Genomic DNA, 23560 nt, shown 5'->3' on the forward strand with positions numbered 1-23560 from the left:
CAATAATAGACTTCTGTATGAAAACTGATTTAAATGACATAGTTCCTGTGAATAGTTGTACACCGTAAAAAAAATTAGGAAAATAGCTGCAGACTTCGTAACAAACAAAACAAAACAACAACAAAAAACTTCTGCCTTCAAAAAATAAGTACTGATTTCGCAGACATAACTCAAAAAAACAAAGCTGAATAAAGTTCTGCTTAGATATTTAATTTACTTGCTAAAAATCTCTTAAATAAAACTTTTTTTTAAAAAAAGATTTATGTCTTCAGTGATTTAAACACAGTGTAGTCTGATTCCCAAACAAATTACTCTGAATGTTCTCCTATTAGTAAATAAAAGTTATTTTCATTATTTTTGTCTCAAGGCTTGTGGGACTTAATCAGTGTATTTCCTGGTTTAACGCTCATATTACTTTTTTTAATTGGTCGTATTTTATAAAAATGAATTAATGTTAAAAAGTATGAAAATACTAAATCTTACCACATTTTTGACATGTTTAGTCTTTTTATTTGATACACAGTTAGGAGTAACTATTGGACTGCATTTATGCCACCATTAAAAAGTCTGAAATGTCATTAAACTCCATTTAACATCGGACTGATGAGGACAGTAAATGCAATAAAAATGCTTTGCATTTCTTTGTTCCCCCCAAATATAGTACTAAAATAATCGTCAATGGAACTGTTAAGGGGAATCAGAACCATAATTGTTCAATTCTTTACGGTTCCCATTGCTAGTCACCATTGAGGGTTACCATGGCCAAGAGTAGGGTAGGTTCCTTCATTTAGACTATTCTCATTTGCTCAATCTACAAACAAATCAACACTGTGGAAAGCAACAAAATGTGAAGAACAAAACCATGAAAAACCTTAAAAGAAATCCCATAACAGAATGATTAAGGTGCCATTTCTGGTTTTTAGCCATTTGATGGCAAGAAATCCAATAAATCAACAAAGGAAGCTCAGGTCACTCTGGCTTGTAACATACGATCTCTTCTTACATCTCCTGATGATGTCATGTCTCTTCCAGTAAAATAACTCAGGTGAACTGTGGACCTGAAGCCTCAAGCTGGCACGGTGATAATGTCAGAGATGGTTCGGAGACATCACCCGAAATGTGATAATGAGAGTCGAGTTGAGATTGTAACCAAGCAACGGGTATGTGTAACACTCAAGAGGATGTGGAGAGTTTGGGACTGAGTTAATTTAGACGCAAAGTATTGTCCGTCTTAGTCCTGCTGTTTTCAGCCTGAATCACAGTCACAAAGCTTTGAAACACATACAAATGCACAGCTGGAGTCCATCTGCGGGGGTTAACACATGACAACACTAACTGCTGTAATGTGAATGTGCGTGTTAAGTGTGTATAAGTTTTGCATTGTGTGTCTACGGTAAGTACGCAGTTTATCATGGCATACACAGTACTTCAAAAGCCCGGGGAGAAAGCTAGAAGCCCTCAAATCATCATGAGTGACGGACTCCCGCGCAGCACTGAGGGGTTTTTCTTCGACCGCTTAACTTTGACCTCCAACCTCTTGGAAATCTCAGAAGAGTCTCCATCTGAACTAGTCGATCATCCGTCTACACCTCCTCCACATTCGATTCCTGCTCCTCACATAAAAATGTTTTAAAAAACCTCAAAAACAAACAACCGGGCGCTGAGGAGTTGTGATAGGAAGCTGATGAAGTGGAGGGAATGAAAAACTGCTTCTTTGATGCACAATAAATAAATCAGATGGAGGTCCAAGTTCAGAAAAGACAAACATTTACAATCGGATAAAATGAGAAAAGGAAAATAAAGAGGGGTGAATTCACTAAACTGTTGCGCTACTTTTGTGTGTGGGACACTCTGCGTCTCATTCACTAATCACCCACAATGCAGTTTAAGAAGCTGCAGTCTGCGTTGGAATAGTATTTAAAATATTCCGAAAAGTTTTTGAATTATGACTTTTTTCCCTTTTCAGCACTAACATGCTTCCTTTTTATGCAAATTAACCTTATCGTACAATGCGCAAAAACCTTTTGTAATAGATCCTGCCGACTACGCCAAAAGTGTTATTGTTCCAAAGCGCAAGGAATATTGGATCTAGTCTTCACCAGATCCTGTCAGATGACATCCGTTTTGTGTGGTATCGAAAACTGTCCAAAATAAAAAATGCAATTAGCATTGTGCTAATATTTAAAAGAGATTTTTTCCTACATTTTCTAGTGATAATGGCAGCAATAATTCATCAAATGATGATCAAATTACAGAGAAATGGGAACATATATAGACGCACAATGGAGTTTGAATTTTTTTTGGCATTTTAAAAATCTTAGTGATGATGTACAGTGTCAGTAAAATATGGCAGATTGTGCTAGGCTGCAATTCAGCCTTCAAGATGGGGAACTGTGGTGTGGAAATTGCGTTCCGATCTTCTGGGCACGTTTGCTTTAATGAATGAGGCGCTAAAACATTGCAGACAGCATGTGCAAATAAACCACGCAATCAATGCAACGCAATGCAATTAGTGGACCCCCCCCCCCCCCCCAGTGTAAAAATGTATTAAGTATTTATATTATTTATACAGGTTTTTTTTTTCTACAAGTAGGAATCACTTAAAAGTCTCACTCTCTACTGTTTGGTTTTGAGGATAAGCACAATAATTAAATTACGACCATTGGACGTATAAAGTCGTCTCAAACAGGCATGTTACGTACATTCACTTGCACCTGAGCACATGTGAAATCCGTGACCCGCCCGCCTCATGACGCACACAGAGACACACACGTGTAAATAAATGCAAACACGCTGCTATACATAAAAGCTGTATTTACAGCTTTTCTATACGGTACGGTCAACTAAACTTTAGGTCCAAGTTCTAGTAACGCGTATAGGCTCTTACATATAGAGTCACTTGAACACAGCGAACGTGTGTGAGGTACGATAAAGTCAGGATGGGTTGTCTTTGTGCTCGCTGATCTCATACTTTATAGTAAACATTGGCTGGACTCTGAGTGGGCATCTCTTGAACGATGTAGACGGGGTGTCCGTAATCGCCACTGACTTTTTCGTAATGGGGGCAGTATGCAGAGTCCGAGGTCCGCAGGGGAATGATGATGTCACTGGGCTCTGAGCCGTTATTGTTGCCTCCGCCGGCCCCAGTTGCCGCCCCGCAGGAGCTGCCCCTCTTTGGGGTAAGAGAGGACAGTGTAAGGGCAGGGTGGTGAGTTTCAGAGTGCTTGGCTTTCCGTCGGCGGTAACACACCACGGCGATCACTACAGCGATCAGGATGACGAAGGCTCCACCCGCACCACCAGCGATTAGAGCAATGTTAGAAGCGGATACGGCGTCGCTGTCTCCCCTCTCACCGGCCTCACCTCCATTCCCCCCTTTAGATCCACTTTCTGTATCTGAAGAAGAAAAGAGCAGATAAATCAGTGCTTGCATGGACCAGATATCCACGTGCAAGACTTTTGAAGCTCACTTCCTATTTGGCTTTATCTTCTATGAATAACATCCTGATAGTATTTAGATTAGATTTGATTTAATCCATCACTAGCTTTGATTTCAGCCGGCTTGAATTAAAAAGTGCCTCATGTTTGGCTTCAACACTGCTGGTTTCTCAAATGTTTACCTTATGGAGATCAACCAGATCAACTAAGCCTCCAAGATATTAAAAATAGCAATTCAAAGAACACTAGACAGTGCGCTAACATGACAACAGATGCATATGCAGATGGTATCAAGGTTAATACATAAATGCAGTTGAAAGCAGACCTCATTGGCATTTTCACTATTAAAATTGTTTACTTGGCATCTTTCTGGGTTCCACGTTTCACACTGTGAAACCGGGTTTACATTCTATTTCAGGGTTATTTTAGTATTATTTATATACTATTATAGTATTTATTAATATTTTAAATTAGCTTTTATTTTTATATTTTAATTTTAGTTTCAGTGCTTTTGTAATTTTCAGTTAAGTTTTAGTAATAGTAGAAATTCAGCTTGAACTTATTCTATTTCAGTTATTTCCCAAGGCAAGATTTCTCATTTTTGTTAAAATTTTTTCATCTAATATTTATATTTTATTTGACCTTTATTTCATTTAACAAACACGATTTTCAATAGTTTTAGTTAACACCAACAACACTGTTAATATTTGCATATTTATGATATTTAAACATCAATTGAAACGTCACCACATAAATTCACTGTATTTGTCAAAAGTCTTCTAAGGTACTACGAAAATATAGAAAAGAATTAGAAGGATAACGCAGATGAAGCACTAAACTAAACAGAGTGAAATTTTCTGCAACTGCACCATGTCCTTGAATATTTAATGAGGGCCTGTTGCTTATGACATACAGTATGGAGCTGTTGTGCTCACAGGGACCCAGGTTCAATTCTGACCTGGGTCATGTCCCGAACCCTTTTCCCTTCTCTCTCCCTCCACTTTCCTGTCAAATATCCTATATAGTAGAAGAAAATAGTGAGAGAGAAATAAAGGACTGCTTCCGGAGCATTTTTTTTTTTTTTTTCAAAATTACTACAGTAAAACGTTGCTTAACGCAAGATTAAAAGTGGCCTTAATTCTGGGTTAAATTTTTTTTAAATCCAGGGTTAAGCTATTAAGTGAATGTGAAAAGCCCTCAGAAATATTGTTTTGGAAGCGGTGTCCCAGACTATTTCTGGTTGTTACCTGGGGTTCTGCTGTTGGGTCGGCCTGGATCAGGTTTTGGTTTTGGGGGAAGGCCATATGCAGCTATGAAAGCAAAAAAAAAGAAAAAGATGTGAAACACCAAGTACATTTTGATGCATGGTTCAATTACTTCAATTATGTGAGCGAGTGTGTGCTGGTATTGACACAACATTTATTGAATTTTGTCTGGAACTCTCCCTCAGTGCATACTGTAGGTTGATTCATTGATGTGCTTTTGGAGGTGATGATGATACTCACTCTGTCCCACTTTGAGAACCAGCTTCATCCCTCGTGTCACGCAGACGCCTCCTCTCATGCTGTCGATTCCTTCTTTTGTACCATCAGAGGTAGCTATGGGAGGAGGTTGAAAAAAAAACAACAACAGAACAATATTAATGTCAAGGATTTTTCTTTCAGCATTTCAGATGGTGTGCAATGACAGCTGACTGGAACCCTGTGACTTAGCAATAAAACATTGGTTTATGACTCCATTCACAGCAATGTGCAGCCACTCAATCATTAAAAAGGACTAGCAAGCATAACTGGCACTTTCTACGAATACAGTACACTTTGGCATCCAATTACTTTTTTAATTAATCATCAGAGGCACAAATCATGTTTTTTAACATACAAAACCTAGCATGAAAAGTAGCAGTTTTAAGCAAATCACATGTCTGTATCCCCCTTTAAAACTGTGATTTTGGCCTGTTTTAAAAAACAATTAAGTTTTGATATAATCTGTTGAATTGACTTGATTCACTGTAGTTGTTATTTGTACAGCGCTTTAAACAATACACATGGTTTTAAAGCAGCTTTTCAGACTGGATTACTACTGTATATTGTGATATGTATCATTAATGTTCTTGAATTAAGATTTTAGTAAAATAATTCACCATTCTGCTAGAAAGTTACTCTATAATTCTTAATAAAAAGTAATTTTAATAATAAAAAAAAATAAATAAAAAAATACATTTAGCTGGGTTCCACATTTTGCACACAATCCTGATAACACATGGTTTGGAAAGGGACCAGCATGAAAGGAAATAAAATAATCTATTTAATTTCTCAATTATGAGTGCATTCATCAAGCTCAACTTCTAAACAACTATTTTGATGTTTATTTAAAATCTCACAAAACAGTGTGTGTGTGTGTGTGTACGAGGTTGCAAAATTCACAGATCTCATAAAACAAACAAAAAATAAACAGCTCATGTAATATTTGGTTTAACCTCCTAAGATCAACATTTTCTGAAGGTTCAGCATGCTTTCACTCTCCATTTGATGACATTTAAAAGAATTACTGAGCTGTTTATTTTCAAATTAATTTAAGATAATATAATTTTAATGAGTTTAATTTAGTCAACATCAAGTCATACAGATATATGAAACATACATATTCATTCAACTATATGAATACTTGCTGTCAAGTAATAAAACATTTGAACAATTAATACATTAATCAACATAAATTAAATGAAATTTTGCCTGACATAAAAGTTGCTTTAGAAGTCAATAGTTTTGTTTTATTTCCATGTCACTGAACATATTGTTATGAGTTTGCCGCTGTGACTGAGGTGGTCGTCCACACATGATGTATTCCTGTATGCCAGCGTTCTTGGTGGGTTTCTTAGTTGCTTCTTGCCTATTTAGTACTTGCTTGTGTCTGGGCTGCTTTGTATATGGGAAACTGTCTCTCAGGAATAACAGAGACTCAACCGCAACTATGTTGCCTTTTAACCATGTATACAATCATCCCTCAACACACACACACAGTCTCTGAAACACACAGTCATCGCATCTTCCAGCCTTCACATTACTAAATATTTCATAGGTGAGGCGCCTCTCTGAAAAACTTGGTACTTTATCCATGTAAGTCTGAGTTACTCAGCATCCATCCAAGCACTGAATACTGCATTCAAACAATGTTCAAGCTCCCTCCCCACAGTACAAAGAGCTTCATCTTCAAACTTATTTTCCTTTCCAAATATAAAGCCCGCTCATGAGGGCGATATTGAATTCTTCACTGCAGAAACACTTTGCATTTGAACCATTCAATATTTTATTGAACCTCCGAATGACACACGGTAATCTGCAGCGCTCAGAAAGCACGGCGCTCGCGTACAAAGACTCTTCTCATCCAAAATATCTCTTCATTATTACGTTATTAGGAAAACATTTACAGCAGACGGCTGAGGAGCACATGCAGACGAGGGGTGCCAGTAAACATTCGATAGCTTTTCCGCTTGAGGGTAACAGTTTTATTTTAGGTGAAGCTTGATACAAAGGAACTGAGGCTGAGTTGGGCTCCGTATTTGCGCCGGTTGATTTACAGAGTTTATTTTTAAAGCACTTGCGTGCAGTGGCGTTTTTCAACAGATTTAGGATTTGTGAGAAATGGTCTGGATTCAATACAAATTAAACAACATCTGTGACATGCTGTCAATCACTGCAGAAATTCATTCAGACCATTCAACAATGCACAAAGGAAGTCTAAGGCATTCAACAGGGTTTATTAGAAGAAATGCAAAGCTCTTATTTGTTAAAACTTTTATATTAATTCTTCTGTACAAAAATGTGTTTTATTTGAGTAATAAAGTGTCTAAATTACCATATTAAGTGGAAGGACTACTGTTCAAGGCAGATTAACTTCTGGTTATGTGTCACTGACATAAACCGTTCAAAAGGGGGTCAGTAAGATAAAAAAAAAAAAAGTGTGCTCGGCAAAGTTGCATTTATTTGAAAATACAGTAAAACAGAAATATAGTGAAATATTATAATTAAAATAAGTGTTTTCTATTAAAAAATGTAATTTATTCCTGTGATGAAAGATGAATTTTTAGCATCATTACTCCAGTCTTCAGCGCCACATGATCCTTCAGAAATCATTCTATTATGCTGATTTGCTGCTCAAGAAACAATTCTCATAATTATCGATGCTGAAAACAGTTGCTTAATACTTTTTGTGGAAACCATAATACATTTGTTTTCTGGATTCTTAGAAATAGAAATCTTTTGTAACATTATAAATGTTTTTTACTGTCACTTCATTCAATTCAATTCAACTTTTGAACAGTAGTGTAATTCTTGTCTATGTATACACTGCCTTTATGGAATCATTGTGTATTCAAGTATACAAAAGAGGAACATTTTTATGTAACTTTGAACAGACACTAAATATCATTAAGAATATATAAATGATTAAATCGTGTGGATAAATTATCAAAAGTCTGCATTTTAATTTGATAAAAATGTAATCCACTCTGGTAGACCTCTATTATAAGTGCACTACTTACAAATGTATGTCAAACTCAAGAACAACAAAAACCCTTGGATTTCATCCAAAGAGCCTCTTACTATAAAGTCAAATATTACAATCACCCAAAACTGACTTAAATAAAGAATAATCTTTAGAGAATATACACAGCCTATAAAAGATTCACCCCCCTCACATGTAAACACACACAAAAATGCATACAAACACACACTCATGGATTGAATCCAAAAACATGACCTTTTTTGTGCTCACGGCAGTCATTAGTCAACATGCTGGAGGTGTAGAAAAAAATGATTCATCACCTAATGGCTCTCATTTTGTTCTTCACCTCCCTCGCTCTTTCTTTTCTCCCAGTAGGGATGCAGAGATGCTCAGTAAAGGTGTAAATGCTGAACTTGAGCAGCAGACAGAGGAACAGCGAGTTAAAGAACCATGTCACGCAAGTCAATAGCAATACCAGTGAATTCTTGATGCTGATTTTGATACCACATAAAAATTGAATATGCTAATGAACCAAACCCTTTATTTAGAAAGTAAAACAAATATATAATATACAAATATTAACAAATAAAATTAAAACAAAGGCATGCAAACAGCAAAAAAGTTAATCAATGATTCATATTCTCACGCATTTATTCAAGAAAAATACATTGAAAAAAGAAACAAATTAAGCAAAAAAGATAGAAAGATATAGCCTGGCTAACGTCAGACCTCGTCTCATTGAGACGTGGTCTGGGAACCACATGTTCATTTTCTCGTATTTGAGGCGTGGTTTACGAATGCCCAGAGCCGTTTATTGGGCGCTACGAATGTCTATCAAATGCACCTGTACGTAGCTCATATCCAATCGTTTCGATTATACCAGATGACGTATGTAGAGCGACAGAAATTCGACGAGGAAGAAGACGAAATAAACTTGCATTCTAAACTACTTAGAACACTATCTAAGGCTGCATCGAAAGGCAACTTCGCGTCTGCTGCCATGTTGGATCCATAGATATAAACAAACTGCTTCGGTGTGTCGCATAGACGTCGTCATCGTCTTGCTGCTCCCTCCCCGTTCTGTGATTGGTTCCCTTTTTTAAGGGGAAAATCTGGTCCATGGTGTCCAGGCTGCCTAGCAGCGTGAATAAAATCTTGCTGCGCGCAAGGCAGCATGGGGAAACCCAGGCTAAGAAAGCTATAAAATTAAGTAAAAAAGTATTTGAGGCTTTTCCAGGTCTCTATCAGCATCTAGAAATGACTAAAATATATACACAAAATAATAAAAAAAATAAAAAATAAAAAAATAAAAAAATAAAAATGATTGGCATAGCCTAGTCCTCACTGGATTGAGCCGTTTGAAGAAATCGAATGAATGAGTCAATTGCTGAATTCCAATTCACCAATTGTAGCTGAAGACTAGAGTAGGCCATATTACTTCGTCATAACTGCATCTTTAACAAACCGCTCAGTTGCTTAGTTATGTGCATTGTGTCACCATTTAAAACAATCATCTCGTCACAGTTAAAATCCTCCACATTCAATTTAATTGAATTCCCTATTGTTTCGGAGATAAATGTAGCTTGTTTTCTGCCAGTCGTTGGTCTTTCATGCAGAGAACTCTCCTCATGTGTTTGCAATTTGCATAATGATACATTTAAAAGTTAATGACCAAATGTATCATTACAAAAGTTTACAATGCTTTTGCAGATGAAATATAATGTGGATAACACTGAATACATCTTTTCGTCCGGTTAGATACCGATTATTAATCACTCCTAAGTAAGTCTTAGACTCCACGCTAAGTAAACCTCTCTACTTAAAGGTGCTCTAAGCGATGTCACACATTTTTAGGCTGAAACATTTTTTGTCACATACAGCAAACATCTCCTCACTATCCGCTAGCTGCCTGTCCCCTGAACACACTGTAAAAAAACACGGTCTCAGGTTCCACAAACGCCAACAAAAACAAACTGGCCCAACCTGCACCACGAAACATAACACTTTCTCAGCCAAATTTAATGTGTGATTAATTCGATTAATTAATCACCATGTCCTGTAATAATTAGATTAAAAATGTATCTAATTAGTCTTAACATTTAAGACTTTGTTGGATCTGTGTTTTTTTTTTTTTTCTTCTCACAAAAACATGTGAGGATCTGAAAGCAGCTGCCTGCTGCAGTGAGTCTATTAAAACATTGAGTCTGTAGTTTATCACTGACTTGGTACCAAAGTACGTAGACTTTTGACATCCCTTCAAGGAACTGAGAAGAAAGAGGAAGAGGGTGAGCGGAAAGGTGAGTGGGCGTAGAAAAACAGTAGTCTGGAAGGTTCTGATGATGGTTGTGGAAGACAAGAGGCTGTGGGTTTAAACAGAAGATGAAAAGCAGACATGACACACACTGCAGTGCAGACTTTACAGTCTACATGTTCATAGACGAGAAAGAACAACGGATGAGTTCGGTAATTGAGACGATGATCTGCGGTGATGTAGAGGAAGGCATGTCTGGAACAGGAAAAAAAAAAAAAAAAACTGGCCGAAGAACATTTTGAAACGACCCACATACTGACCCGCTCCACCACTCTCCTAAAATTACCCTGCGCCCTACACAACCCCCACCTGAGAAATGGGGATTGACCCATGATGACCAGTGACGGAAACAACAACAGCTCGAAAATATGGTTTTTAGCCCCGACAAATAAGGCCAACGGCCAAGTCAAACTTTTCAGCCCACTAGGAATTAGCACAATCTGTTTGGGCTGCACAAACCCAGAGTAATTTTCCCTAAGTAAGCTAAAGTTCCTGCTGGCAAGAGGGCCTCCATGACCTCATTATCTTGCAGCTGTGCCAGGGCAGGCCTAAAGGGGGCAGCACGCAATATGAGACACACTGTGTGTGTGTGTGTGTGTGTGTGTGTGTGTGTGTGTGTGTGTGTGTGTGTGTGTGTGTGTGTGTGTGTGTGTGTGTGTGTGTGTGTGTGTGTGTGTGTGTGTGTGTGTGTGTGTGTGCGTGCGCGTGTGTGTGTACGTACTTGTGTCACTTTTGGGTACATTCACCAGGATATACACCAGTAAACTGAGGACCACCTTAATAATTTAGGACATTTTGTATGTCCTCATTTGTTTGACTATAATGGCATTCAGCATGCTCTAAAATGGTGTCCAGACTTAAAATCTCACTTGTCCCAAAAAATCACTTTTAAGTGATTTGTGTACTTGAAGTGTGTATGTCCCCCCATTAAAGTGTGTAAAACACAACGCCCTCTAGGAGTACTGCACTTCCGGAAAAGATACACACTTTGGGGATTCTGACCAATCAGAGCGCAGGGAGCCACTATGGGAGCGGGACTTGATGATCTGACCAATTAGAGGCCAATACATCATCAATAAAGATGGCGGAGGCAAAAACAGTCATGATTATGAATGAATTGACAGATAATCCACATTAAATTATAGATAAATTCCCAATAATTAGTATTAAATAAGAACAGACCAATTTGCATTGAGCAGCAGGAGCTCTCACGATTTATATTTGCATGTTTTTAAACTTTTAATCCTCGCGTTTTTGCTCTCGCATCAGAGTCTGCTCTGTGTAAAGATCGCGCTGCTGCCCCGCCCCCGTGTCACCGAAACTAAAGCACGTACAGTTACTTATATAGGAGTTTATTAATGCTGTAGGAACGAGTTTGAAGCGGGGAAGGGACAGATACATTACGTCATGTGAATTTGAAAAGTAAATATTTCCTTCCAAAAGCAGAGGGTCAATGTGGGTGTGATGATTTATACATGAGTTTATTCAATAAAAATATATAAGCCTTTCTTACATTTATCAATTGCTTATGCCATGTTGATCAAAATGTATGGTTCTCTGTTGAATAGTCTTACTCCCCATAACATCTAGGCATTAATTCCATAAGTCATTAAATGCAGAATAGTAGTTGTCATAAACTGTCAAGCAAATTTTCTATACACTTCTATTAGACTTTTTTTGCCCTGAATTGTTGAATTCCAGAGGTGAATTCTGATTTTAACTAATGAAGGGGAATGTAAAGCTTTAGATCAACCAATGATCCACTAGTTCTCTAAAATAGCTCAGAGTGTATCTCATGAAGCTTCATCTGGGAAGCATACAGACACAACACAACACAACACAACACAACACAACACAACACAACACAACACAACACAACACAACACAACACAACACAACACAACACAACACAACTAGGGCTGCAACAAATGATTATTTTGATAATCCAAATCATCATAATCATTGACTAATCATCAATTATTTCGCCGACTAATCAGTAAGTTTGGAACAATTATTCAGCTTTTTCAATTAGTTAAAACACTGAGTTATACATATTCTAACTATAAAAAAAAGAAAATCACTTCAGCTTTTGAAATTTTGACTGCTGCGTTTTGAGAACGCTTTGTCATGCGCGAGACGTGAGCGCAACAGTTAAACACGGCTAGTGCGAAAAAAGTAGCAGAGTGGAATGGAAAAACACGTTCTGTGTGAACAGCCCCTAATGCCAAAGAATGCTTTAATCAAGACATCTACATTTAATCTTTTCACCGACTTCTGAGTCAACATGCATTAAATAAGTGTCAAATGAGTTCTTAGATGCTGGTCCTCTACCAGTGTCACGTCACTCACTTCCATGCGAGATCTGCTTTTGCCTTTTGATATATTGATTTCTTTTAGAGTCATAAAACCATATTCAACAACATATAAAACATATAAAAATAATATTTAGATTAATTTTATAAAGGTAGAAGGTGTTCTTAAAAACATGTTGAAAAACAAAAAGTTATTTAAAGTCATGTCATCTTAAATGCCAATGTAGTGAAACAGCTGTCATCAGGGGGTGCTGCAGCACCCTCAGCACCCCTAGCTCCTGCGGGCATGTGTATATATCATAAAGTGCAGTATTTTGTATTTTCAATCACTGTCATCAAAATCGTGGCCATAGTTTACTTCTGAAAATACTGACAGAGTACACTGTTATATTATTGACAACATGACAAAGTATTTTGACTAGCCTATCTTATTAAACAATGACACAAGGACTTGTCATTCTCATGTTACTGATATGTTCATATATTGTACTATATAAGGATGTAAGGATTTTGAGCAAGTTACAGGCTTTTGATGGTATATTGTGGTCAGAGAGAAACAGAGCAGTTACATACATGAATCAAGCTGGCACGTTTAAATGTTTGTTTACAGAATTATTTTGTTCTTACTTTGATTTTAAAAGCCATTGGATCTGCACTAACCCTAACCCTAGCTCTGCCTCTGACTGTCAGACAGTCTGACTGATCTGCTCATACTGAGATCTGCCACCCTTCCCCCACAGCACCGACTCTGATGGCGCGCGCCCTTCCCCACAGCACTGAGACCTATGACTGAGACTGACTGCAGAGTGACAGAGATAAGTTGAATGAACTAACAGACTGACGAGTGACATAGATGATCAGAAGTGCTTCTCTGCCCTTTTATATTTAGTGAAAAATGATTTATTAAAGAAATAAAAATAAGATAATGCTGTTAAAGTACACATTGAAGTTTAATTTAGACTGAGCCTCGAAACAATCCACACACCCCTCCCCCCATCTTAACTCAAATATTTGCCTTAAATTCTGAAGTAGTGGGACACTGATGAAATGACAACACAGACTCGTGCAGAACTGGAGATATATACCAGCTTGAATATCGGCCCTTCTGTGTGTTTGCAGACATCAATTTACTGTTTTTATTAATAAATGCAATTAGTAGAAAATAAGATGTCTGTTCAAGAGATCTAGGTTGCTCATTTAGACAGTTGTGAGCTCAACGTGCTCTTGTTTACAGCAGCCCTGCACGGTTTCAATATTCTTATTTGTAATTCTCTTAAAAGCTATATGATGTGGTGGTATTTCAGAAAATTGAGTGCACACCGGGCATTTTTTGCTCTTTTAAACCCGTGCTTGTACGGACATGTGCACTGGTTCCCAGTTCGATACGGGATGGGTTCGTTTAAAAGTGATCATGTAGAAAGACTTACTCCACCACAGTTTTTTTTTTTTTGGTATGTTTGAAGAAACAGTACAGTGGTTAAATCAAAGATACTTGTCAAAAGAGAATTTTCTATTAGGCCAAATAAATGTAGTCACAATTTCAACATGAAATCCAAATACGTAACTTCGTAATTTACGCAAGCCAGAGACCGTGGTGTTTTCCCGGGAAATGCAGACACGCGACAATGGGACGCGAAACAGACGACACCCCCCACCACGCAGGAAAGGTGAGATCAAGACTTGTTCTGAAAATACATGATAAATACATTATGAAATATGAAAGCTAGTAAGATGTATGTTTATTTTAGTTTAATATTTTTTTTGTTTAGGGTTTTATTTACTTCTCGATTGTATTTGAGTTTGCTTATCTCATTTGATGATTTGTTGCAATAAGGAAAAAAAGTTCATTGCCTACTTGTAGGCATTGATCAGTAAATATAATTTAGGTATTTTTCATATAATAGTACTTAAGGTTCTACAAATTAATATCATTATTATTTTATATATTTTATTTTATTTTATGTAATACAATATTACATTATTTGCCCAAAAATCTTTTTTCAGTGGAATGTTTTTTTAATAATTGATCTTTTTTGCACAATGACGGTGCATAGACACTTTATAGTATTTTTATTGTGTGTTTCAAGCTCCAAAGCAGACAAAAAGCACATTAAAAATAGTCAATATGAACCTAGCTGGTATATATATATATATATATATATATATATATATATATATATATATATATATATATATATATATATGTAAATATGTATATATATATTTTTTTTTTATTGTACAGTCAAGATTCCTGAATAGAGTTCTGCAGGCATGAGCCCTAAAACAAAACCAGTTGCATTTTTGCACTTCTGGTTCCATTAACCCAAAGTCAATGTTTACTTGCACATTCTTAACCCAATTATGCATAATAAGCCGACAGTGCGTGTGGTCATGTAAACACAGACTAAGGTCATCATAAACGGAATAAGCATAAACTAATCGACACAGCTAGATTTTTGCCCCTTATTCCAGATTTGCCCGGCAAGTAAACACATGAACCTGTGTTCTGTGGCTTATTGAATTGAGCATGTGTGATGTGTGACAGGAAAATGTCCTTATTGTGGATTTAAGCACATCCAGACAGAACAAGCGTTTTCTTGACCCAAGAAACTCTTAAAAAGGTGTTTTCATCTCGTGCAGAAGTGGTATGGTCAAAATCCTGCATCCGATACTGTATGAGAGGAGAATATGAGTCTGTAAGTTTCGGGCTGAAATTCTGGAATACTCTTGGGCTTTATTTAACAACATCACAACTGACATGACATATGAAATACACAAAGTCAGATACACGAATGGTTAAGTTTTGACGTTATTAACCTGATTAACTTATAAAGTCTAGTGGTTTACGTGGTTATTGGTTTGCATGTAAACCAAGACAATGGATTATTTCAAAAATATTTATAGATAATGTTTTTGTTATCAGCGTATCGGTGTGCATGTAAACATGATCAATGGGTTTTGGTTACATTCCTGAAATAAGGTCCAAGGTTAGCACAAGATCAAGATATTTTCATGTTTTATTCTACAACATAAAATACATTAGTAATACTCTCTTGTGAGTTTTTTTAAAAGCCTTTGCTTGTCTTGTAAAAGGCGGTTGCTAACAAGTGTCTAAATGGGAGACAGGGGTTGTTTGGGACATTAAACGCCATCAGCCGAACAGATAAACTCATCTAGTCACTTTCACAGCCTCGTTGTGTTTATAATCACACTCTTGCAAACCATTCTAGGTAGATTTAGGGATGTACACGGCACACAATCAGTAAAACATACATTATAAGAATGCAGAAACAGATATATTACACAGGGAGATGGATTTTAAAGCTTTAGAATTCCTGGAGGCACATTTATAAACAAAAACAACAAAAAAACTCTACACTTTTAATCTAAACTATAGAAGCCAAATAAAACATCCATATACCACAAAGAAAAACTAACTGGAAGAGATGCATGTATAAACAAACAGAATTGTCTTTTAAAATAATGCAACACAGACACATTCTAGATGAGTTGTTGAAGCTTCATCGTGAGGACGTTGAGGTTTTGCAACTGTGGTGTAGTTCATAGACTAACTTAAGCTTATTTTCTGCAGTAATACAAACGCCAGTGGAAAATCCTATAGGGTTTTTGTGGAGGGAACCAGGAGAGGTGAACTACTTGGTTAGCCTGCAAAAATACGTAATATGTAAAAATGTAAAAAATTATTATTATTACTAGTCACCACAGAGTTCCTTTGACCATCATGAGTTTTAACAATTTAGACAGTTAAAAAACGAATTAAAAGAGATAAACTGGCAAAACACTGGTGTATCATATTTTGTACAGCTGCTTGTTATACTGTGAGATTATCCCATGTGGATTTTACTGTGTCTGTGGTGATCTTTCGACGCGCCTAAAAAAATCTATTTGACGTCTCCAATAGACCCGATTTTTCCTTAAAATCGGACAGGAGGAGCTCTAGTACTGACTCCTTGGGTTCACTGCCCCATCAGCCCGCACCCCAAAAAAAAAAACTTTGTTCAGAAGCTCCAGGAATGGAGTCAATCCAGTCCGCACCCCATAGAACCTCGAGTTTAACTGACACATCAAACTCACTACTCCACCACAGACCCAGGTCATCAGCATGGTTTCATCTTTCAATTTCTCCAATTAAGTAATTTATGTTTGTCTCTTATCCAATTTTCAGTGCCATTTGAGTTTAGAATCAAAAGGAAGATGCAGAAATAAAATACAGTGTAATCAGTCAGACAGTGGCACAGTATTCATTCAGTAAATGCACAGCTAAACGGATGTGTTTTGAGTCTGGATTTGAATGTGACTAGTGTAGGAGCACATCTGATCTCTTCTGGAAGGTGGTTCCAGCTGCGGCTGGCATAATAGCTAAAAGCGGACTCCCCAAGCTTAGAGTGAACCCTTGATATTTCTAGTTGATATGATCCTAATGATCTGAGTGATTTGTTAGGTTTATAGTCAGTGAGCATATCTTCAATGTATTGAGGTCCTAGGCCATTGAGTGATTTAGATACCAGTAATAATACTTTAAAATCAATCCTAAATGTAACTGGGAGCCAGTGTAAAGACCTGAGGACTGGTGTGATATGTACATATTTTCTGGTTCTGCTCAGAATCCTGGCAGCAGAGTTCTGTATGAGCTGCAACTGTCTTATGGTCTTTTAGGGAAGGCCAGTGAGGAGTCCATTACAATAATCCACCCTGCTGGTGATGAAAGCATGAACAAGTTCTTCTAAGTCTTGTCTGGAAACAAAGCATCTAATTCTTGCAATATTTTTGAGATGATAGTAGGCTAATTTAGTTATTGCTTTGACATGACTACTGAAACTAAGGTCTGACTCCAGAATCACACCGAGATTCCTCATTTGATTTTTAGTTGTTTGACCCTTAGCGTCAAGGTATGCATTCACCTTGAGAACTTCATCTTTGTTTCCAAACACAATGACTTCAGTTTTGTCTTTGTTTAACTGAAGAAAGTTTTGGCACATCCAACTGTTCACTTCACCAATGCATTGACACAGGGAGTCAATGGGGCAGTAATCGTTAGACGATAGGGCTAAGTAGATCTGTGTATCGTCTGCATAGCTGTGGTAAGCAATTTGGTAATTTTTCATTATTTGGCTCAGTGGGAGCATGTACAGGTTGAACAGGAGTGGCGCAAGAATTGAGCCTTGAGGGACTCTGCATGTCATGGATGTCCACTCAGACTTATGGTCTCCTATACTCACATAATAAACTCTCCCTCCTAAGTATGACCTGAACCATTTTAGGACTATCCCAGAAAGCCCGACCCAGTTTTCCAGCCTGTCAAGAAGTATGTTATGATCGACAGTGTCAAATGCAGCACTGAGGTCGAGTAGTACCAGAATTTATGTTTTGCCTGTATCAGTATTTAAACGAATATTGTTTATTATCTTTATGAGCACTGTCTCTGTGCTGTGATGTGGTCAGAAACCAGATTGAAAATTGTCAAAGTATCCATTTGAGATTAAGTCTAGTCTTAAGTCTTAAGATTAACTTTTTCAATGATCTTGCCTATGAAAGGAAGATTTGAGATTGGTCTGTAATTGTTCAATATGTTACTATCCAAATTGCTCTTTTTCTGGAGGGGCTTGACAACTGCGGTTTTAAGGGACTTTGGAAAAGTCCCATAGAGAAGTGGGGATTGTGTCAACGACACAGGTTGATGTTTTAAGGTGCTGTACTGTTTCTCCCAAACTTTTACCACGAATTTCTTCAAAATCAGACATAGTAAATTTCTGTGGATGTGGTCTGATCTGTCTGACCTCAGTACCACACGAGGATATGCTAATCGCCTTTCTGATATTATTGATTTTCTCAGAGAAGGAAGCAAACTCACTGCATTTGCTGTCTGAGAGCATTTCACTGGGAATCTGGCTTGGGGGTTTGGTAGACTCTCTACAGTAGCAAAAAGAGTGCATGTGTTGTTTATGTTTCTGTTTATAATTTTAGAGAAGAAAGTCAGTCTAGCTTTGCCTAATTCCACATTGAAAGCATGGAGTCTGTCTTTGTAGATGTTATAATGAACTACAAGTTTTGTCTTCCGCCACATGCGCTCAGCTTTTCTGCATTGTCTTTTCATATTTTGCACTGCTGTTGAGTTTCTTCAAGGTGCTTTTTGTCTGCCACTCTTTTTCCTGACTTTCACAGGAGCAATATCATCTATTACACACTGTACTTTTGAGTTAAAGGACTCGAGGAGAGAATCAACAGAGTCCGCAGATATGCTTGGTGTTAAAGATATGGCCTTCATAAATAGCAGACTAGTGTTCTCATTTAAGCATCTCTTCTTGACAGACACAGATCTAGCTTCAATAGTAGGAGAGATTAATATGTCAAAGAAAATACAGAAATGATCAGACAGTGCTACATCCTTAATAACAATCGATTAAATTTTTAGACCCTTACTGATAAGTAAATCTAGACTGTGTCCACGATTGTGTATGGGTCCGTGTACATGTTGAGTCAGATCAAAAGTATTTAAAACAGTTAGAATTTATTTTGCCATATTGTTTTCTGCATTATCTACGTGAATATTAAAATCCCCAGCAATAGTAAAACAGTCAGACTCTGAGGAAATTGTTGATAACAGTCCTCAGCAAAGGCTGGAGAGTTTTTTGGAGGCCTTTTAATAATAAGTAAAATGCGTGTAGCACCTTTTAACACAATACCCAGATATTCAAAAGACGGGGAACTACCTTTTAGATGCCTTTATCTGAGAGGATGTTGCAGTACACTATCATATAGATCAGTGGTTCTCAGACCCTCCTTTCTGCACATTCTGTATGTCTCCTTAACCTGACACACAGTTGAGTTCATAGAGCTGTGTTCTGATGATGAACTCATCATCTGAATCAGGTGGATTAAAACACAAGACATACAGCACATGCAGAGTGGTGGGTTCCCAGGACTGGGGTTCAGAACCACTTGTAAAAATAACTGTACATGTCTAGCATATATACTAAGATTATAAGTACTGAGTGGTAATTTTATTTCTGTATAGCCTGGATGCATCTAAAGAAGACGGGTCCTTGTGAAGACTTGTAAATTATGAGACCAAAAATCCTACTTGCAAAATGAGAACCATTGAATTGAGCAGAAAACCTCACCTGTGTCTCTTTGCTGTACGAGACATTCTATCAGGGGAGGAAATCACTTACATGGAGACTCCATGGCGAGTCAAGGTACTATCAAGAAAATGCTAAAGAGATTGATCAGTAATTTATGATGATCTTTTACTCTCATTCTGATTAGTTACCATGTGATTGTGGTCTCATATTTCTCAAGCCTTTGAATCAAGCATCAGCAGAATCCACTGATAAAAAGCCAGCCAGCAGTTTGGGCCGGCAGAAATCGGCGAGTCCACTTTAAAACATCTGTATCATTATATTATTGACTCTTTTAGCATAGAGTTGTGTGTGAAAGGACTAATAGATAAAGTACAGGACAGCTAGAGGAATGAACGTCAACAAGTTTTTTTGTACTTTACAAATATTCTGATTTTGATATTCACTGGTTTCTTTTCTGACATCCAGCCCCATTGTGCAGCTTCTGTTTCCTCACCTGAATTGGACAATGTGCAAGGTGCAAGAGCAAAGGTCCACATAAGCAGTCAGGCAAAGGAAGAACATCAAGGAATAAAATGGTAACCATCTCATACATGCAGCAACTATCTATAGATGTTTACTGCCAGCTAGTTAAAGGTGCAGCAAGTGATTTCTGAGAAACTCTGTTGATATTTGAAATCGACACCCAAACAAACACACCCCTCCCTTCATTTCTCCACCCCCAAAATAATGAACACGCAACACAGGCAACCACTAACAGCTGACGCTCAGGTGTTCAACTAGAAAAGATCTTTATTGCTGGCAAACCATAGGATACATTTAAAGGTCTGGTTTTAGTTGATTGTAGGTGCATATCCACTTCATCCAGCACACATGTAAATGCTTCAAATGATGCAAAATAAATTAGAAATGTACTTATGTACCCACACTTATGTAAAATGTACCCACAATTAAAATAACAAAACAAGAAATTACTTAAATTGTATGGAGTAAATGTAGCGCCTTACTACCCACCTCTGTTAGTTAAAGGATTAGTTCACTTTAGAATGAAAATTTCCTGATAATTTACTTTAATTAAGGTTTTATGTAGTTTATACCTACAGATGCATCATGCAGCTGGGGGAGCACATATTCAACAGGATGGGGTCTGATGTGACCAAACTGACTACATCAGACAGAAAATGAGAGTAGGCAGACTTCTTGAAGCAAGGAAGATTACCCCACTGAGAACAATGGTAGCCTTCATCATACCAGCAAACTTCAAACATTTCATACCAGCTGTTAAAGTTGTATCTGGCTATGATGAAGAGAAAAACTCCTACCGCATTCCTTCTTTAACTCTTGAACTTGGACATTCTTTAAACAAGATCTGTAGCATTGTTGAGAGCAATGCCATGATGTATGGAGATACGAGTGTGCCCGAGACTTCAGGAAACACCAGGCAAGGTGGAATGAGTACATTTCTGCTGGTGCTATAACTACATTGAAAGAAGTCAAGTGGAACGCACCACAGATCATTCCTTTCACTCAGGATGTCAAAGTCCTGCACGTACATCTTGAAAAGAAACACAATGAGGTCCTAAATAAGCTCAAAACTTGCCCTTCGGCTGACAGCTATGCTGCTCTAGCCAAGGTCACGCTGTCCTAGGTCATCCTGTTCAACCGAAGGAGAGCAACTCTTTTAAAAGCAGGGCTTCTTCTGAGCTACACAAAGGCATTGCCATCTGTCTGAGTTTGAGAGGAAGCTGTGTCTGCACTTCACAAGAGTTGAGATCTGTTGTAAACGAGGCAGAAAGGTTCCTGTGCTCCTCAAGCTTTCAATGGTTTCTGCCATGGAGCTGCTCGTTGAAACGCGTGAGCTTTATGGTGTTCCAGCAGAGAATCCCTTTATATTTCCCAGATGTGGAGCAATGTCTGCCTACAGAGGAGCAGAGTGCATCAACAAAGCTGCTTGCGAATGTGGCAAAAAGAACCCTGAAGCACTGTCATCAACTAGGCTCAGGAAACACATAGCAACCATGTCTAAAATTCTTAACCTTGATGAGAATGAAGCAGACCAACTGGCTGATTTCCTTGGTCATGATATCAGAATCCACAGGCATTATTGATTCTGACTACAAAGGAAAGAAACTTGATGACATTGAAATCGACCCAAATGGTATGAGTATACTTGGACTGTCTGTGTGTATCTGGGCTGTACATATTTGCAAAACAATTTATATGACCATGTCACAGAAGGTAAGTATAAGCAATAAAGTGTTTTTTACGCAATTTTTAAGCAATAAAAACTTTGTCAATAAATTATTTAGAACAACTTGAGGCCCAAGGTGATTCCATGTCAAGTAAAGAGGAGAATTACAGTGACCTATCTCAAACAACAGCACCAGCAGAGACTGATCAACTTGTTCAATCTGATCAATCTGTTTCACAGGAGTATCAAGGTAAGAAACATCTTTAAACTACACAACCAACAATAATCAAATGCTGCTAATCTACCCGATGTTGCTCATGCACCTGGGGATGCCTAGCAATTTTTTAATAAATGAGCTTATCATCCTTTCCAATTTTTCAACTTTCGAGACTGGGACCTCGTAGATGGTCAGAGGCCACATCAGCCATGGTAGGAGAGCTTTAACCTACCAGGGAGCTAGGACTTGTCAATCCTCTCAAGACCATCAAAGGTGTCCCGCCTGAGCTGGTCCACTTGTTTTGTGTCCTTGAGGGTTGCATCATACCAGCGACCTAGGCTCTTAATTGGTTTCTCCATTACCGTTGGTATGGGTTCTTCCCCAATGAAGATCCGATGGTCTGACAGTCTTCCCTTGATTATAGATATGCTCCTGGATTTGCTTGGCTTTATCTTCATCCAAGCCCACTCAATGTTGTGCTGTAACTTTTCCAAGAGCCGCCTGGTGCAAGCCTTAGTTGTGGTTAGTGTGGTCATATCATCCATGTATGCCCTGATGGGAGGGAGCCACAACCCGGGTTTGATTTTCTCTCCTCCTACAACCCACCGAGAGGCTCGGATGAAAACTTCCATTGCCATGGTAAAGGCGTGAGATGAGATGGTGCAACCTGCCATAATACCCATTTCCAATCATTGCCATGCTGTGTTGTACTCAGCATTTATTAGGCAAGCTGTATATCATGAAAACAGGCTTTTACAAGGGCTGTGAAAAACTCTGGAACTCAAAGAATTTGAATGCAGTCCACAGGAGATTGTGGAGAACTGAACCGAAGGCATTGGCAAGGTCTAGGAACACAACATGAAGAGCTCTTCCCTCTTTTTTGGCTGTCTGGATTTGTTGCTAGATCATGCTTGTGTACTCAAGGCACCCTGCAAATCCTGGGACTCCTGCCTTCTGCACACATGTATCCACATATTGATTTTTACGGAGATAAGCTGCCAGCCTGCGTCCCATGATACTGGAAATTTTGCCTTCTTCATTTAGAAGGCTGATGTGGCGGAACTGGCTGATGTCAGTAGAATTATTTTCCTTTGGGATTAGAATACCCCCCTTGCCCTTCGGCAAACTGTTGGCATCTCGTTTCCGCCACAGAATCTCATCAGCCTCCACAAAAAACGTAGGACATCTGGTGCACTTTTATACACCCTGTAGGGAACTCCGTTGGGCCCAGGAGAGAAGGCAGCTCTTGCCTGGCGCACAGTGCTTGTCACTTCATTTCACCAGGGAGGACTATCATCCAGCTGATGTTCTGGAGCATGCAGTGGTGGCATGTCAGGTGGAAGTGTAATCTGCTGGCACCGCTGAATATCGGAGTGGGTGATTTTTAAGTGAACATCTAACTCCTTTCTTGATGTTAAGAGTCTGACACTCTTCTCCTTTGTAGACCCAGCAGACTCTTCACAAACCTGAAAGGGTTTGTTGTAGAAG

The 23560-nt window shown here is 38.1% G+C and overlaps 1 protein-coding gene across 1 annotated transcript in view; it reads right to left on the bottom strand.

The window, feature by feature from the left end:
- Positions 1–263: 263 nt before the first annotated feature.
- efnb3a (ephrin-B3a) overlaps positions 264–23560 on the bottom strand; it is a 53839-nt gene continuing 30542 nt past the window's right edge. The window contains exons 3-5 of the mRNA XM_079860997.1: positions 4944–5036; positions 4686–4748; positions 264–3396 (exon numbers count right to left, since the gene is read on the bottom strand). Coding sequence (XP_079717123.1) covers positions 2966–3396; positions 4686–4748; positions 4944–5036 — 587 coding nt within the window. The 3' untranslated portion in view covers positions 264–2965. The remainder of the gene's footprint in view (positions 3397–4685; positions 4749–4943; positions 5037–23560) is intronic.

The sequence above is a fragment of the Squalius cephalus genome (assembly GCF_949319135.1).
Source record: "Squalius cephalus genome assembly, chromosome: 24".
Lineage (NCBI taxonomy): Eukaryota > Metazoa > Chordata > Actinopteri > Cypriniformes > Leuciscidae > Squalius > Squalius cephalus.